At 42.3% G+C, this 17,581-nt stretch overlaps 1 protein-coding gene and 1 long non-coding RNA gene across 10 annotated transcripts in view; one reads left to right on the plus strand and one right to left on the minus strand.

Moving 5' to 3' along the window:
- The window catches only part of LOC308476910 (protein FAM13A-like), a 51,438-nt gene that overhangs the window by 1,554 nt on the left and 32,303 nt on the right, over positions 1-17,581 (plus strand). For 2 of the 9 annotated variants that reach the window (XR_013986170.1, XR_013986171.1), the window contains exons 1-7: positions 822-1,040; positions 3,328-3,434; positions 5,797-5,956; positions 7,093-7,302; positions 9,517-9,703; positions 11,544-11,682; positions 12,462-12,577. Coding sequence is in view for 5 of the 9 variants with exons in the window: in XM_081005092.1 (XP_080861218.1) it covers positions 3,405-3,434; positions 5,797-5,956; positions 7,093-7,302; positions 9,517-9,703; positions 11,544-11,682; positions 12,462-12,527 (792 nt within the window). In the remaining 4 variants the exon portion in view is untranslated. The other 7 variants (XR_013986172.1, XR_013986173.1, XM_081005089.1 and 4 more) reach the window with 7 other exon arrangements.
- Positions 5,509-17,581, minus strand: part of LOC308476933 — a 38,932-nt gene continuing 26,859 nt past the window's right edge. Inside the window, exon 3 of the long non-coding RNA XR_013986224.1 lies at positions 5,509-6,224. This is a non-coding gene — a long non-coding RNA (uncharacterized lncRNA). The remainder of the gene's footprint in view (positions 6,225-17,581) is intronic.

Below are 17,581 nucleotides of genomic sequence, written 5' to 3' on the forward strand. Positions count from 1 at the left end.
CAGGGAACGCCTGGTGCTTCATCTCCATCTTGTGGCTCAAAGGAGAAGTGAATGAAATTGCAATTTTATTTTTTGCTATTTTACCCCGCTTATGAGTAGCGCACTATACTCATACCATTCTAACAGCCACGGCTCTGCCACCCCACCCCAAAGAATCCTGAGAACTGTAGTTTGTTTGAGGTGTTGATTTTTTTTTTATTACAGGGTTTTTAAAAATTGAACTTTAAGAACAACAAAAATAAATATAGTCAAGTAAGTCATTCTAAACCACAATGAAACAAAGCAATAGTTTTATGCAGGAGGGGTGTGTGTAGCTGGTGGTCCAGCAACACAAATAGATCTGTATATGGTATCCACATATATTAAAATCTTCCACTTGTGCATGTTGAAGGTCATCTCATATGCTGGGAGTTGTCATCTCATAAGGGTGCTGGGAGTTGTTAGAAGACCTTCCTCACACAGCTACAATTCCCAGCACCCTTGGCAAATGATAGTTCCCAGGATTATTGGGGAGATTTTGCTGTTAAAGCGGTATAAGAGCACTTTAAATGTGTTGGTGTCCGTGCACAAGTCAAAAGTCAGTCCTCCGATCAACTGTAGCAACATTCCTCTGGCAATATCAGTAGCCGCATTGGAATCTCCCAGAGAGGGTTTGTTTTTAATGAATGGCAGTTAATTCTGAGCCTCTCAAGACAAAGAGAACTTTCCTCCACCTTCTGGAAGGAAAGCTTTCAGCTGCCTGCCCGCTTCCTTGCGGCCTGCCAGGAGCCGGGAGAGACGAGCTTAAATCAGCAGTGAGCTTTGCCACACCTTGTAAGGCACAAACTCTCTGTGGTGCATGGCAGCAGGGACTGCTTCTCAGGCTTCGTACTCCCAGGGCCCATTGGGTGGGGCCTGCCTTAGTCACAAGGAGTCACAAAATGGCGGCAGAGCTCGGCACGGCTGACAAAACGCTGACGTTCTCACCTCACATCTAATCCACCTTTGTAAATGGCTCAGTTCTCCCTCTCCTTTTTGACACCGTGATTTCCTGTCTTGTGGTATTGTGACTTAGCCTCCCCATTTTAGGCAGAATTTGGAAGTCCATAAGCTCTTAAATGAAATAAACAAGGCTTTTTATCTTTTTCTATTCCCGCCCCCACATATCTCTCGAGGTGGGCATCTGTGATTTCTTCTCCCGTTCTTTCCCAAACTCGGCTTGTACCTAGTCCGCCGCCTCCCCCCACAGCCCTTTTGTGTTCACTTTCTCCTTCCATAATTGCATTTCCTCTCTTATACCCTTCATTTCTATTCCAAGTTCGTTTATTTACTAAATATAACAATATGGCTGCTGCAGTTACTAAAGAGAGAGAGAGAGAAACGGTTATTCTCATTTCAGCATCTCCTCTGGCCCCCTCTCCCCTCAATTGGAGGGGAGGCCTTCCTTCCCTCTTCTAAACTTAGCTTTTCTGCCAACCACCTTTGCTCAACATGCAAGAGGTTGCCGGCGCTTCCTTTGATCCAACCAAAAGGCTGCGAGGCACTGAGGCCTGCTTGGAAGTGGCTCAAGGCCCCCATTTGAGCAGCACGGCTGTATATCATACAATCCTCTTGAAAGCCTCAGTTTGCCATGTGGCATGAAGGGCTGCTTCTCAACAAACGCAGGCCCGATACTGTCTTGGGCCTGTGGAACTATTAGTGCAGTTGTTTGGATACTAGCCGCTGTGCATGTTTTATGTGTTCACTTTTACAGGAAACAAAAACTGATTTTCTAAAGGAGATTTAACACTGGACAAGGCAATCCTAAACCATGGCAGAGTGGCAGATGGACTGCTGTGTCCCAAACCCTAACGCTCACACCACTGAGGGTGGAAGGTGGAGTGGCTTCCTCCCCCCCATCACCAAACACAAAATTAGACCCCTTTGAGGATCTGCAGGGTTTTGGATCTAGCGACTCCAAAGATGCCAGTACTTTGTCCTGAAACGGATTGTTTTACAGCTGGTAGGAGAGCTACCAGTGATAGCTTCCAGTCCCCTCCGTGCTGGCAAAGTCCAGCAGATGGTCTCCTCAGCCTTATAATAACCCCCTGTAGAAACACGGATAAAAGGGTTAGGATTGCACTGTTACGATTACATCTAAGTTTTGTATGCATTGTGCAGCTGTGTCAAAATGCACACACCTCATAGCTATTAAGGCCTTCCTGTTAGGTGGTATCAGTGTTAAGAAAAGATTTGTGAGAGATTGAGGTTGTATGGGAAAATATATTTCTGGCACCCATGCTCCTATCTGGCGTGGATGTTGCCAACCTTTTCTACCTGTGGGCACTTCTGGAGATTTAAGAAGTATCTTGGGCCCCCACGCACACACCACAACCTGTTATATTGGCTACAACAGAATTCTTCTTTCAAGCCTGATTTCAGTGGGGCAAAGGGACCGCAATGGCACCAGGGAAGGCCTTTGTGTGAACATGTGAACCTGCAGTCACTGGATTGGAAACCCCTGGTCCAGGGAATGCAATGGTGGCGACCTCATAGAATTAAAACTCTTTACTTATGTAAATCCAAATTCTGTGACAAAAGTTCTGCACCAGAAAAAGCAACCTGTATAAATCAAGCACGTTGTCCCATTTTAAAAATATTTTTTGCTAGCCATAGCATAGAACAATATTTTCTGCACAAAACCACATTCACACCTGAATTCTGCAAACAACATAAATGACGCACATAAAGCATGTGTTTGTATATTTTTCTATTTGGATAATTTAGTCTGCTTCCACTAACCATGGTGAGGAGAATGCAGGGCACAGAAATGGTAAATCCTGGCCACTGGAAATCGCCCCAAGCCAGTCTTTGGCTTCCAGTATTTCACCAGACATTGCCTATTCACTTTTACAGTCCCACCCCCTCTGAATAAGAGCTCAAATATTACCAAGAAGAAAGGTGGAATCCTCACAATTCGGCACACTATTTTGAATGCTATGACTCTCTAGTTTTCATCTGTAAGCAATGATATCTCCTGGGTAAGAAGTGGTCAGGGTTGGCAGGAAGGAATAATCGGCAGCTCTGCTAGTTACTTCCCCGTGGAATGCAAAAGCTGAATGTCAAGCAGGCTGTGAGCATGTCGGAAGTTATTCTGTGCTGCTGTGTGTGTGTGTGTTAGGCACTATGGTAACACCATTGGCTATGACACCTCAGTAACTTTTTTGTAGCTACAGAGCTGACTGAGTAAAAATTATTGTTAGAGGAGGAAAAATAAACTAGATTATTTAATTTAGATCAGGCTAGATTAAAGTAAGAATCTGCATGAACCGATACATTTATTTTAATGTATTGAATGGTTGCATGCAGAGTTGCTGAGAAGATGACATGGATTGACCAAGGAACATGACATTCGGCACAGTGGAGCTTGGTTGATCAGGCTTAACATGGGAACAGGTGCCTCCATTTCGATCTGTGTAAGTGGAATGTTACTAGCTAATTGTTTCTGACTTGTGACTGATCCACATCTGAAAAAGCAAAAGAGGTCTTTATTTTATTTCTGAAGATTAAAAAAATGCAGAGACTGCCAGAATCAGAAATAACATTCCTGAATATTTGAAGGAGACTTAATGGTTGTTTTTACAAATCATGAACTTGGACTATCAATTCAATCAGCGTTCTTGTTTTTTCTCCTGACTGCATTTTATTTTTCAACACCCTGATTGATTGCAAGCATATTTACTTGGAAGCAAGCCCCATTGATTTCAGTATGATTTGCTCTAAGAAAACAACAACTAGTAAAGCACAGTCGTTGAGATTCACATTTAATACTGCATTGCAATGAATTCTGCACTACCTGGCTTAGGATGGCATGTGGGAGCTGAGGCTGGTGTTCGTAATTCAAATGTAAAAGGTCAAAGATGGATGTTCCAAGTTTTATTGCACTTATTCAGTGCTCAGTGGAGAGATTACATTGCAATTTCCCTGGCTCCCTTGAAAACAGGTGTATTTGTCAACAAGGGGTGGTAATCAACTAAATTTTACTCTGAGCAGACCATTGAAATCAATGGACCTAACTTAAGTTAATTAATTGTTGTGGGTAAAACATGAGTAACACTTTCTTGACTACCACCCCTGTTTTGAGAACTGCAAATTAGATAGTTTGACCTATAAATGCAAGCTTAACCAAGTTCTCACCCCCTTCCTAGTTAGATTAGGCCAAAGGCCCATCTGGTCCAGTATTCTGTTCTCATGGTGCCAACCAGATGCTGATGGAAAACACACAAGCAAGACTTGAGTGCAACAGCATTCTCCTGACTTGTGATTCCCAGAACCTGGTATTCAGAGGCATACTGCCTCCATCACTGGAGATCACACATAGCTATCATAGTTAGTGGCTATTGATAGCCCAGCCTTTCTTGAAAATCATGAAATTTAGAATTGCAGCAGCTATTATTTTCCTGACATAGCTGGTACAGTTTGACTCTTCATTCTGTTTAGAGCAGAGTAAATCACAATTAAATCAGTGGGATTCACTCCAAAGTAAAGGTACATCAGATTGCAGTCTTAAGGCTGTCCATTTCTAGCAGGAATTATATCTGCATATTTTTGTCATGGCAACAGAAGTAAACAACCCAGCAGAGCGCATAATTTTACTCCGTTCCGCTGTTATAAATCTGTAGAGCAAGAAGTGTATTATGTAAATGACACTAGAGTATTTTGACCTGAAAAGAAGATATAAATAGATGTTTTCAATTTATCAGCACTGTAAATACTAGCTAATAAGTGAAAGATCAAGATGTATTAAATTCAGTGTGAGATCTGCAATGATGATTCATGCATGATATTTAAGTTACATCTCAGCTACTCACTTTGAGGTAATCTGTGTGATTTTATCTTTTTTTAAATAGCCCCTACTTGTGGCTTTTGGGAAAATTACAAAAAAGTCAGAATTGTATTTCCTTCCTTCCTTCCTTTCTTGGAAGAGATCATATCCAAAGTCAATAATCCATTATTTATGCAGAAGTTACTTTGTGCATTAGGAGGAGTAGCCTTTGCTGAAAACCTGCATCATGAAGAATGGATTGTTTGACTATTTTAGTTTATAATGCAGCTGCAATTTTCTAAAACCTGTAATAAATAAAAATATTAAAATGTTATTATTATTTTTTTAAAAAATACTTAGTAAAGTACTCTGTAAAACTGCCAGTACTATGATCAGCTGCTGAGTATTTTGAAGATGTTTGGGCATTCTATCAGGCTATAACAGAACTGCAGATCCTCCCTCTCAGTTTTGCTGAGGAACCAGAAACCTTTAGCTACTCCTTTTAGCTACTCTGTCCCTTCAACTGGTCATTGCAAGAACCTCACAACTAAAAACTAATGTCTGTCTCCTTTCCCCCCTTCTCCCTCCCAGTCCCTTTTCCTTTTGTGTCGTGTCTTTGAGAAGTCAAGAAATTTGGCATGGTTAGATAAAATCTTAGTCTAATCACTTGAATTTTGATACAGTGGTGGTATACAGAACAAACCAATAACTAGAAAAACCAAAGCTTGGAATTATTTGGACGAGAATCTTTTTTCTGACTCAAGTTGCTTTAAAAGGCAATAATGGGAGCAGTGGGAACCTTTGATTTTGCTCTGCTGGCAGAACCAAATTTCCATTGCCAATTTGAGATTTTTTTCCCCCTCCCAATAGTTTGTATGAATACAATACATTTTTAACCCCATCCCCACAAAAAACTTTCCAAGCTCATTAGATCTCTTCTGCTCTTTCAATTTCTTTTGCATCAATGGTGCAAAGAGGCCTCAAGAAGGTGTTGCATTTCTTTCTGTTTGCAGCAGTCGTTATCCTCTGTAGAAATTAAGTACTGTAGAAATAAAGTTGGACCACAACCTCAGAGAACGTTTGGCATTCCTCTTGACTACTTTGCCCAAGAGGAAACTCAATTTCCTGTTCCTTCCGTTGTCAAGCACTTGGTGGAATATTTAGAAGAGTTTGGTAAGTTCATTATCTTTAGCTGAACTTTCTAAGAATTTCTTTTGTTCCTTTCAGTAAAAATGCTGAGCTCCGCACTGAATTTCTGTGGCTTCCTGATCCAGTTAGGAAGCAGTATTTGAAGTGGGGATTTCATATGGCCTGTGGCTCTGTCCAGAACAATTATGACATCATTGATCCTGTGCTCTGCTTCAGGCCTCTGATGTGGGCATCTGATGAAGTGTCTATGATGTCATCAATCCTGGGCATGCCCAAAGGCACTTTCTGGGTTCTGAAATAGAGGGTGATATCCAATATTAGTCATACTCTGCTTAGATCCATTAAAAATCAAAAGACTTAAGTCAATTATTTCATTGGTGAATCCCAACTCTTTCCCTACCGTTGACACATCTTTAAAGAAAATGTTTGGAGAAATTTTTGCAAAGCTACCTTCTTTTCCTAGGGGAATGAGAAAAAGAAAAATCTCAGAAATTTTCTGAGAATTTCTGTCTCAACCCATTTTTGGGGTGGGTGGGTGAGAGAGAACACAAAATCTGTTCTTGGTAACAGACACCTGCCTTACCTCTAGTCATATATTCTTTGCAAATAACCACTTGTAAAACAATAAAGCACAAGTTAAGTATAGCAATAAATGATTTTCATGTAGGTAACCCGAAGGAAAAGTTATGCAATTTTGTTAGGTACAGAGCTAAGTACCATTTTAGAACTGACACCAGGCCTCCCATTGATTTTGACAGATCAGGACTGTGTATTTATTCACTAATATTCATAATGTTAATACACTGACATGATAGATTTATCTTATTTTCAGGGGGGGAAGTGTTTTAGTGCCATGTACTTCTCATATCACTTAAAGAAAATGTTTTATTGCTTACAAAGATGCTGATTAACTACCAGGTTGTTTAGTTTTGTTGCCATGACAAAAGCATACTCAGAAACCATTCCTACCATACATGAACAAATTTAGAGATGCAGTCATGCATCTGAGACAGTATGTGAGGAAGCAGGTGTTCTTCCCCCCCCCTACTTTTTTGGGGTATTTTTTCAAATCCTAGTGTTCCCACAACCCCCTCCTTCTGCATGGATATTAGTATGAAAACAAATTTGCTGTTACTATAGGATGTTGCCTATTTCAATAGGTCTGAATCACAAAGGCCTATTTCGGATCAGTGGCTCAGTGACGAAAATCAAAGCGCTGAAGGAGAAGTATGACCAAGGAGAAGAGGTGGATCTTGTTAACGAAGGAGATGTCAATTCCATTGCCAGCCTGCTTAAACTCTTCCTGCATGAGCTCCCAGTCGCTGTTCTCCCTGACAATCTGTGCGCCAATATTTTAGCTACTTTTGAAGGTAAAACAATTACATATTTTTGTTCAAGTGGGCATGTTGCCACATCTTGGAAAGATACACGTGCAAAGGTTCTTGATCAGGGAGAGGGTTGAAATGGATGATACATATATTTTGGTCTATTCTGTAATTAGAAGCCAGTTTGTCAAATACAAATGAAGGCGTTTGACCTTGAGCATAAGAGGTGCTGAACAAACTCAGAGAATGATGAACACTACATGGATCTGCTCAGGATTGCATAATGGTTTGTGGCCATTGGTATCAATTAGTGTACACTGACTTGCTGTCACCCTCTTCATCAAGCTTTAAAAGTCTTTATCTATATCCTCTTGTGTTCCCCCTTCTTACCCTTTTCACTTCTTCTGTGCTTCTCAAACTCACATGTTAATTAACTGCAGGTTGCTTTGCTCTCATCCCTGTGCTTTCAGCTATATCACTACATATGCCTGGAAAGGTTTTTCCGTCTCTGCTCATCAGACCACATTCCTTTTTTCCAATAACCCTCAAGACAAACTTTGTTTAGCAAAATCTTTTTGGTATTCCCTAATACCAGTTTAGAGCTGATCTACTTATGCAAAGAAATCATGCAACTTCCTGGAACCTAGTTTAGACTGCAAGTGAGGATTGCATGTTTACCTGTTGAAAAAAGCCCCAAACAAAACCAAAACCCCAACCCTCTCTGCTTGTGTGGTGATGTCAAGAAGGAGGGTTCTAGATTTTTCCATGCTGAGGACTCCTCCCCCCAACAAATAGGGGAGCATCTCCTACCCGCAGTCTGAAGTGGTGCAACTCCCAGAAGGCCATTTCCTGTGATATGTCTGTATGTGCAGATTGGCCGTCATTTGTTTCTCTCCTACCCACTGACTGTCTCCGTGCCCATTCCTGCTATTCATGATAATTGATCATAAACATTTGTCCTTTCTCAGTTTTGTCGGTGTAACACAGAGTTGGGTTTGCGTGTTACTAAGAAGCTGCAGGTTGTTTGTACACCTTCTGCTTGCACTTTCTACATAATGTGCAAAAGGGGAATGTACACGTCTCTCCCATGGGGAGAATTTCAAGAGCATATGATGCTCATACACTAAGGTTACCAGATTTATTTCAATGAATCCAGGGACACTATAAATACCGGTAAATAATAATAAAATAATAATAATAAAGGGAAAAAGTTATTTTTTAAAAAAAGTAGTATCTTCTCTTCTGTGGTCTCCTCTGTGCGGCCTTCCTCTGGGTCCTGGCCTTTCTTGCAGCGCTAGCTGTGCTGTCCCCCTCCCTCTCTCCCTCTCCCACCTTGCACTGCGATCCCCTATAGTCTTATTCGGGAGTAAGCATTAGCAGAAACCGCCTCCGCTTGCTGCTGCCCTGCCCGCCTGTCTGGCCATCTCCTGCACAGGCATCGTCCGGCGGCTGCCCATCCACGCTTTGGCACGCCCAGTCAGCGGTCCCAGAGCAGAGCGGGCGGGAGTAGGCGTGCTTGGGTTGGATCAGCTCGTCTCCTGCTCGCCTCTCATCCGTGATGGCCAACGAAGAGCTGGCCAACAAGCTGAGCCGCCGCTTGCAAGTCGAGGAGCACAATGGTGAAGCCGAGCAGCAGCTGCTGCTGCCCAAGCACCACTCGGAGGCTGAGCTGGAGCCGACGGCCTTGGGCAGCGTGCCGACGGCTAGCTGAGCGCTAAGCTGCAGCGGCGCACCAAACTCAAGGACCCTGCACAGCTCTTGCCTGGTGGCGGCACCCAGCACTGTGTCTTCAGCCCCTACACCGATACCCCATATGATGTGACTTGTGCGCAACACATCATATGGGGACTTCCAGCGAGGCAAAATGGCAGGCGCCTCCTGAAGCCAGCCAGAGCCAACTGCGCTACCAGGCTGGCTCCGGGCTGCTGAGACTGCCGCTGCCACATTTCCCGGGGACATTAGATGAAATCCGGGGATATTCTGGTGATGGAATTTGTCCGGGGACAAATTTGCAAATCCGGGGACTGTCCCCGGGAAACAGGGACGTCTGGTAACCCTATCATACACCTCACTGTTGCACAGGACGTTACTCATGTTTATGCTGTCAGTGCTTCTCTGCCACCCATCTGGGCAGTGACCATCTTTCCTCAGTACAAAACACCTTGCACATGCTTGGTACTCAGTAAGTATGAAACACTAGCAGTAATAACTACAACTTATGCTAACCTTAGTTAATGATTAACATTTAATCCTTCACAGATAATAAAAACGACATGGCAGACTGCCCAGGATGCACCCTAAGAAGGCTATTAAGCAGCCTACCGAAAGCCCACTATAGCCTTTTCCATTTCCTTATTAGATTTCTGGTCAAAGTGGCAGCACATAGCGATGAGAACCACATGACAATGGAGAACCTTGCCATTGTTTTTGGCCCCACCCTTTTCCGGTAAGATGTTGTTATGATTGCTGTATAATGTGTAAATTCCCTTTTCCTGTGGTATAACTTTCCTGGCAACATTCCTTTAGTCTGCAGGTGGGGGCTTGAATGTTCCCTCTAAAGAAGCCCTCAACCTTTCTTGGATATGTTATGTCTAGAAATACATGCAAGGGAGAAGGGTTCTGGCCTAGTTGAGAGATTAATTTTCCATTTACAAAGAGTTGTTCCCACGTGGGAGCTTTCAAACTTATTTCACTGCCTGAAGTGGGATAGTTCAGGAAACAGTTTACGCAAATGATTTTGCTGGTTGTGTATTCTGGTCCCGAGGGTAGTATGCTTAAACTGACTTAAAATGCAAGTGTCCTCTGAGTTTCCATGTGCCTTGGAATTTACAAGTTTGTAAGTAATAGCAGAATTACTTTTTCATGGCAGTTTGTTCGCCATGTTCAGTCTTGGAGCTCCTCCAGATGTGTTTTTCATTGTGCGTTCATGACGATGTGTGTTCATGATGGTATCAGGGCTGTTATACACAATTCTCCTTTAAATACTGTTTTCTTGCAGAAGTTTTAGGACAGATGTTTTAGGACTGCTTTTGTTTCCATGCATCAGTGCATGTCCCATAACTTCTAACTGAAATCCTGTAACTTTCCATACCACAAATGTTCTGGTTTATTTATTTATTTTGTCCCACAGTTGTCATGCTATAGTGCAAGAGTGTCCCTCTAAATGGCCATAATACTGAGGAAGCATTGTGGAACCACTGACAAAGTAGAATTATGTGTGGCTGGTGCAGTCCACCACTAATGCTGCAGTCCAGTGACATGCTGCAGAATACATCTGCAAAAAAGAAAAGAAAAGAAAGACACACATGGAGGAGACCTTGGTGCAACTACAATCAGAGTTACCAAACTGCATCTACTTTGAAAGTGGCTTCCTTGACATTGCTGATGCATTTCCCCCTCTGTGGCTATCTGCTCTCCCAGCCTGTCTGCTGGGGACCTTGACTGCATTAAATTATCACTTAATTATAGTGAGTGACAATTTAATATTCAGCTTCAGAATTTATATGGGCCTGAGAGGATGCACAGCATTAGACTATGAAGTATGCCACCATTTTACAACCCTCTTTTGATGTACCATAACTTATATAGCCTTCATAATTACACCAATAATCGCTTTATTGAATTAACAGCAGGACCAAACACCCAAATATTTTTTAATGTCTGGATTAAACAGAAACTTACTGTTTACAGTATCATTAAAAATGAATGAATCTCTTCCCCACCACCACAACATTTGCATTTTCCATTAGAGAACAACAGCATCATTGGCCATGTTATATATAATGCACACGCTGTGTGCATGCTGTGAGCTTTCAGTTTCTTGCAATGTTTGGATGACTTTAGCATGGAGTTACTAGATTTTATCCAGATATTTTAATAACAGTTTTATTATACATACAAATAACTATTGCCAAAGCAGGATAGCAAGCACAATTCCTAACAATAATTCAGGTTAGAAGTATGCCACATCAAATATGTACTGACTTGTTAAAAGCAAGCGCAGAAAAGGCTTCTTTCTTTTTCTCTCCCTCTCCTTATGGCAAGTTCAGCAAAAATTGTCGCTGATCACACACACACACACACACACACACACACGAGCTGTCTACAACATGCACATTTATCTTTTCATTTCCTCCTTTTATAAAACATAACGGCAAGCACCTAAAACATTTATGTTCTGTAAGTTCCTTTCTAATGACCACCAGACTGGGTGGTTGATGATTCATAGGGCTAGAGTATGAGGACCATTACACTGATGGCATTCCATTTTCTTTTTTCCTCTTCAGAATTCCTTGCAGCCCCATAGCTCATAAAAAACAAGCAGTATGCAATGACATTCTCCTATATATTCTTCAGCACCATGAGGAGATATTTGTAGTCTGCCCTGACACTCATTTCTCACTGACAGAGACAGGTGACCCCCAGGTAAGGACCTTTTAAGGGAGACTGAGTCAACAGATAATTTCTCATTAACTCCTAGGTATGTATTTTTCTCAACTACACTGTGAAGTCACTCCATGGTCAATGCTTGGTTTATCAGTAGCACATCGAGTGCAGATGGGAAACTTGGTTTTTAAATGATAATTTCCCCTGCCAAAGAATACAAATGATCAGCTTTAAAGAGAATGTTGTTTAAACTGAAGGCGCTAATAAATTGTTCCAGGGCAAGTGAGTTTAAATCTATTTTTTTGTCAAGTTTCATGTAAGGGTCTTAAATATAGTGCACTTTATAATTATGATATATCTGGTTTAATAATGGAATGATATATATTATGTTGTAATTACATAATCAGTAAATATGAAAAACTATGTATTGTGTGTTGGGGAAAAGCTTTTAAAAACTAGGGGAAAGGGTTCCAGCCTTGTCTTTTTATTGACAAGGTGGTTTTCTAGGTGTAAAGATGTTTTTAGGAGAAGTGGCCTTTCAAACATAGAGTCAAGAGACAATTTCACCATTTGATAAGCTGTTTGTGTGAACTTGGCTGCAATGCAGTTTAGATTCTGGGGGTTAATGACAGAGGACATATATGCCTCTAATATATGGTGAAGGGGGTTGAAAATGACCTTTTGATGTCTCTTGCACAGTTATAAATCTATTATAAAGAATAGGTTATTAACAGTTTTCAACATAAAATCACTCTGCTCCTTCCCCCTTATTTCCGCCTCACCATCCTATTCCAATCATTTGTACGCTTTCCCCACAGATTCTCTCCCCTGCCCCATTGTCCCAAGAGCTGACACAACAGACAGAGGAAATCCATCATCCATAATGTATGCGGCAAGCAACCTAAGACTGGCTGGCCCCTTCCCTCCACATGGTGTCAGTATTGCGTTTTGGAATCTCACTGTTCCACTTGGTGGCAAGTGGGTGGATTTTAACCTGCAGTTTTCAAGGTCTTTTTTTACAGTTTGCCCCTTCTTCTGTTCACATGCACAGCAATGTCATCATGACTGATTTATAACAACTCAAAGGATCCGTTTGGATAATCAGATGTTTGGGGACATAGGTGTGCAAATTTATATCCTTAATTAAAACACTGAGATGCAAAGAACATTCCCTCCGCTGCTCCTGTAATGGGTGGGGGAGCTGTGAGACTCTGCAAGGGCTTCCTCTTAAGCAAAGGCCCTTTCGAAGCCTCACCACTGGGCAGGAAGAGCCTGGCAAACTCCACAAGGACTTCCAGAATGCCTCTCTCTTGCTGAGAGGGAGTCATTCTGGAGAGCTTTGCTGCTGCCCCTAGGGATGGGGAGGAATAGCAGCAATCAAAATAGGTGGTGAATCAGTTCCTACTCTACCTCCTATTTCCAACTATATGTGATTATTTCTTAGTAGTATAACTTTGGCCCACTCATTGATTTGACACTTGAAATGACTTTTAAAACAAACAGTTGAATGTGCATAGGCAGTATCATATGCCAAAGGCACAAATCCTGCTGCTAACAAAAGTGTCTGACCTCTGTTGATAATATTACTATAGCTATTGGGTGTGTGTGTGTATGTGTGTATATGTCACAACAAATGGCTCTTCTCCTTTTTTCTGAAGGATGGATTCAAGGCCGGGCCTTTGGATGTTGATAAATCTTGCCCCATCCCTTTGAAAACTCTTTGGGGATGACTGTCAATTCCCTGACATGTTTTCGGTTATAGGATGGTTACTGCCATGCTCTGTCAGTAAAATGTAAATGTTACTAGCTGCACTTTGCCCCTTGTTTCTGAAAGGCTAATGCTGTCGGCTGTAGTGTGCTTCTCTCTCTCTAGATGCTGCTGTTTGCCATCTGTCTCTCGTTTGTTCCAAGAGGACAAATTACTCTAGGTTCTGTGCTAATCCAAAGCAATAGGCAGTAACATTTCTACTCCCCTCCACAAAATCTCTCCAGCCATCCAGAACGATGCACAATTGGAAATAATTTCCACTGATAATACCTTCGGAGTTTAGGAAAATTATTTCACAAAGCGAAGCAAACAAGGCTCGGGTGAATTTCCACTGTGACTCTGCAAGAGATGTCATTATATCCCTGTTGTCTTTATTTCTCGGTGTTCTGAAAGCATCTAGGAATTAAGTGCTCTTCTCACATGTATGTGCATGTTTAAGTGTCTGGAGACAGAGCTTTGCAGAGAATGACACATTGCAGGCACATTTTGCTACTGGTCAGCAACCCCCCCCCCCAAGAAACCTTGGGTGATGGCTGTGGGCTGGGCCAGCAAATGTGAAACTCTGGGTCATTTCCCCTGCTGTTTTCTACCCCATTGCTTTTCACTTGCTTACCTCTCCCCACACACACTTCTTTCCTTCGACCCATTCCCATTTTCCCAAAGATTCCCTTAATCCACCCTCACTCCTACTTCCCAACAGAAGATAGAAGCTGCCTCCCACAGGGTCAGGCTTTTCCGCTACCCCATTGACTTCAAATCTGTCCAACACAGGCAGAAGCTTTGCCTCTGGTGGAAACTGTCTCCATTTAATGGGAGAGGCCAGCCATTGAACTAGAAACCTGAAAGCTGTGGTCCCTCCTATTTTCCGCTGGGGCTTCTCCTCTTGCCCCTAGAATAGAGGCTGCAGTTGGTGTGGATTGGATTCTGACAGCGAAAGGTCAGCACAGCTGAACCATGCCTGTCCACACCACCTTTCCCTTCCATCTTCTACTGTTTTCAAGCCATTCTCTTTTCTCCTATCTGATTTCACACACGCACCCATGTTTATTTATCCAGTGGGTGTCATGTTAATTTTATGCCCTGGGTGCCAGATTCCTTTAGGCTCCCTCTGCAGACACCCACACACTCTTTTCTTGTTCCAAAGTATGGAGCTGTATTTGGAAGAATGCAAGAAGCCAGATATGGAGGCAGCCAAAATTAATTTCTCCCTTCCCCTGCCGCACTGCCAATCTCGGGGAACAAAATGAATAGCTTTGACTTAGAATCTTTTTTGCTGGTCAGGTTGAGTGGGACCTTCTAAAAATAACAATATGTTCTATTTTGCTGCTGCTGTAACTCTACTGCACAAATTCTTTTATCAACACAGTTAATATTTGCATATTTCTCTTAGGAAATATAACAAGGAGTCTGCCAAGTCCATCAAGCAAAGGGAATATTTTCTGAATTCAGCTGCTTGATCTGTTTTTTATAATCATTATTTGTGCTTCAAGTCTGACCTTCACATCCCTCAACATGAAATCCATGTCAGTAAAGTCCCTGTTATTTGATCTTACATTTACAGTCCATAGGGTGCTGCCTTTGCATAGAGCGGTGCTAGACATTGCAAAATAAATAAACAAACAACCACCAAAAAACCAACATCACTGCCCCCCGCCCAGCTGAGTTTTCCTCTTCCTCTCTTTTGGATTTGGCCTGCCTCATTCTGGATGATGTTGTTCTGAGTTTTCTCTGCCCCTGATAGTCCTGTAGATATCGGGACATGTGGTAAATGGGAGCAGATGTTATAGAGCGGGGCAGGGGAGGAGGAACTTGGCATGGGGCTGCTCTTTTTGGCAGTAGCAGCTCTGTATTTTGTAACATCTAGGTACAAACACACACTGCTTCCACTTGGCTTGGTCCCATGAGGCTGTTTTATGTGTGTGGATACTGCAGCCTCCCACACAAAGCCAGTGGCACAAGTCTTTCTCAGGTGACTTCAGTCTCAGTGGTACAGATAAGTAGCAGCTTGGGGACAGGATACCTAGCAGCCCAGCTTCCCCTTTACAATATACCTCTGGTTGGTCGCTCAGATCTTCCAAGGGGGCCTTTCTGATGTGAAAAATGATGGGATGCAATTTTATAGCATCTTGCAAGCAGGCCTTTTCAGTAGTGGCACCGCTCTCTGGAACATAAACCATGTGATGTTCATGAGGTAGCAATACCTTCTGAAGACCGATCAATTTATGCAGGCTTTCTCTGGCCTGTAAGCTTCATTGCACTGCTCCATTTTACTGATGTATTCTTTGCTTTTATTGATGTGGGGGTTTTTTTTGTATTTTGGTTAACTGTTGTAATATAGATCTTTTAATGATCTTAACTGTTTCATGTGAGCTGTTTAGAAACGTCAGTCATTAACGGCACATAGATATTATAAATAAAAATGAATGAAAGAATAATATGGGCTGAAATATTTGTGGACTGTGTAAGAGAGAGAGAGAGAGAGAGAGAGAGAGAGAGAGAGAGAGAGTGAGTAAATATTCTCTGGGAGAGGTAGAATTCGCCAGGAGTTTGGGTGAGGGCAAACAATAAATTTCTCAGAAAACTCTCTCCTGAGAAATCTTGGCTCACATAATCTTGAATGAACCTCTGTGGTTAGTTCAAATAGGTGAACTGCATATTTGTATATGCAGCCTGTGTGTGTACATGTGCCCAGTTTTGATGGAAATAAAGAACTACACTCCCTCTATCTATCTATCTATCTATCTATCTATCTCCATACCTTGGTGGAGGAAGTGTTTCCTCCCAGCTGAAGGGATGAGTCCCTGCATTTTCCCTCTACCCTTTTTACTGTCCAGTTCTTCCACATGCCCTATACAGTGGTACCTCGGGTTACATACGCTTCAGGTTACAGACTCCGCTAACCCAGAAATAGTACCTCGGGTTAAGAACTTTGCTTCAGGATGAGAACAGAAATCGTGCTCCGGTGGCGCGGCAGCAGCAGGAGGCCCCATTAGCTAAAGTGGTGCTTCAGGTTAAGAACAGTTTCAGGTTAAGTACGGACCTCCAGAACGAATTAAGTACTTAACCTGAGGTACCACTGTACCCTCTTCAATAGCTAAGGAGGCCCTGAGTATCTGCTGTGGAATCCTTGCACGTAGCAAAGCCAGCGTGTACACTCAGGACATGTGGGTCACTGACCAGGCCCATTTGGGCCTCACCATTTTCCTGCACGAAGTGACCCCATGTCATAGGGATCACCGAGCACTCTGCCACAGATGTCCATTAGAAGAGACCAGTAATGGGTAAGCAAGCTGTTTCGAAGGGAATCTTCTCTGCCATTTGTGGAATGCCTAATCAGGAACCACAGGGCTCCGGCAATCTAGTAAGCATTGCAATAGAATGTATTTATGTGGGTATTTACCATGAATTCTGCGATATGTTTAAAAAATGAATATGTAACAGATATTGCTAATAGTTCCACTTGCCAAACCCTTCTGATGTTGCTGACCCAGACTGAAAGCCACAGCAGTCATTTTGTCAGATATCGGAGAAAGGACCTAAGCGTCTTCTGGTTGCTAAGGCAACGCAAGAGCACATTCCTCTCTCTTTTATCTCCTTTAGCAAATTTCATTCTTTTAGCTTCAAGACTAGCCTAAGTAGATCAAAAGTAGTCTCTTCATTATGTACCACTGAGATAGCTGCTTCTAAGGCAAATGAACCGTTCAGTTGAAGTGCGTTGCAACCTGAAATACATTTTGTTTTGTTTTGTTTGGAGGAAGGCCATTGACTCTGGAGTGACTTGCTGGAGGAGATAAGATTAAGCCAAAGCAGAGAAATTTCAAAGCACATTACAAGGATAATCTCCATTTGCAAAATATTTCAAAAGGGCACAAGAATTAACATTTCTTAAAAACACCCCTCCACTCAATGCTGAAAAGCATTCCTTCGTCTACACATATTCAGTGCTTGTACACAGTTTGGAATAGTGTGTGTGTGTGTGAGAGAGAGAGAGAGAGAGAGAGAGATTTGTTATACTGTATTTCCTTGGAATTCTCAGAATGTTTCAGATAGGAAGAGCTGTTTGACAGTGGAACGGTCTCCCTCCTTCCTCGGAGGTTTTTAAGCAGAGGTTGGATGGCCATCTTCTGTGGATGCTTTGGCAGATATTCCTGAATTGCAGGAGGTTAGACT

This window comes from Podarcis pityusensis (assembly GCF_964106645.2).
Source record: "Podarcis pityusensis genome assembly, chromosome: 5".
Classification (NCBI taxonomy): domain Eukaryota; kingdom Metazoa; phylum Chordata; class Lepidosauria; order Squamata; family Lacertidae; genus Podarcis; species Podarcis pityusensis.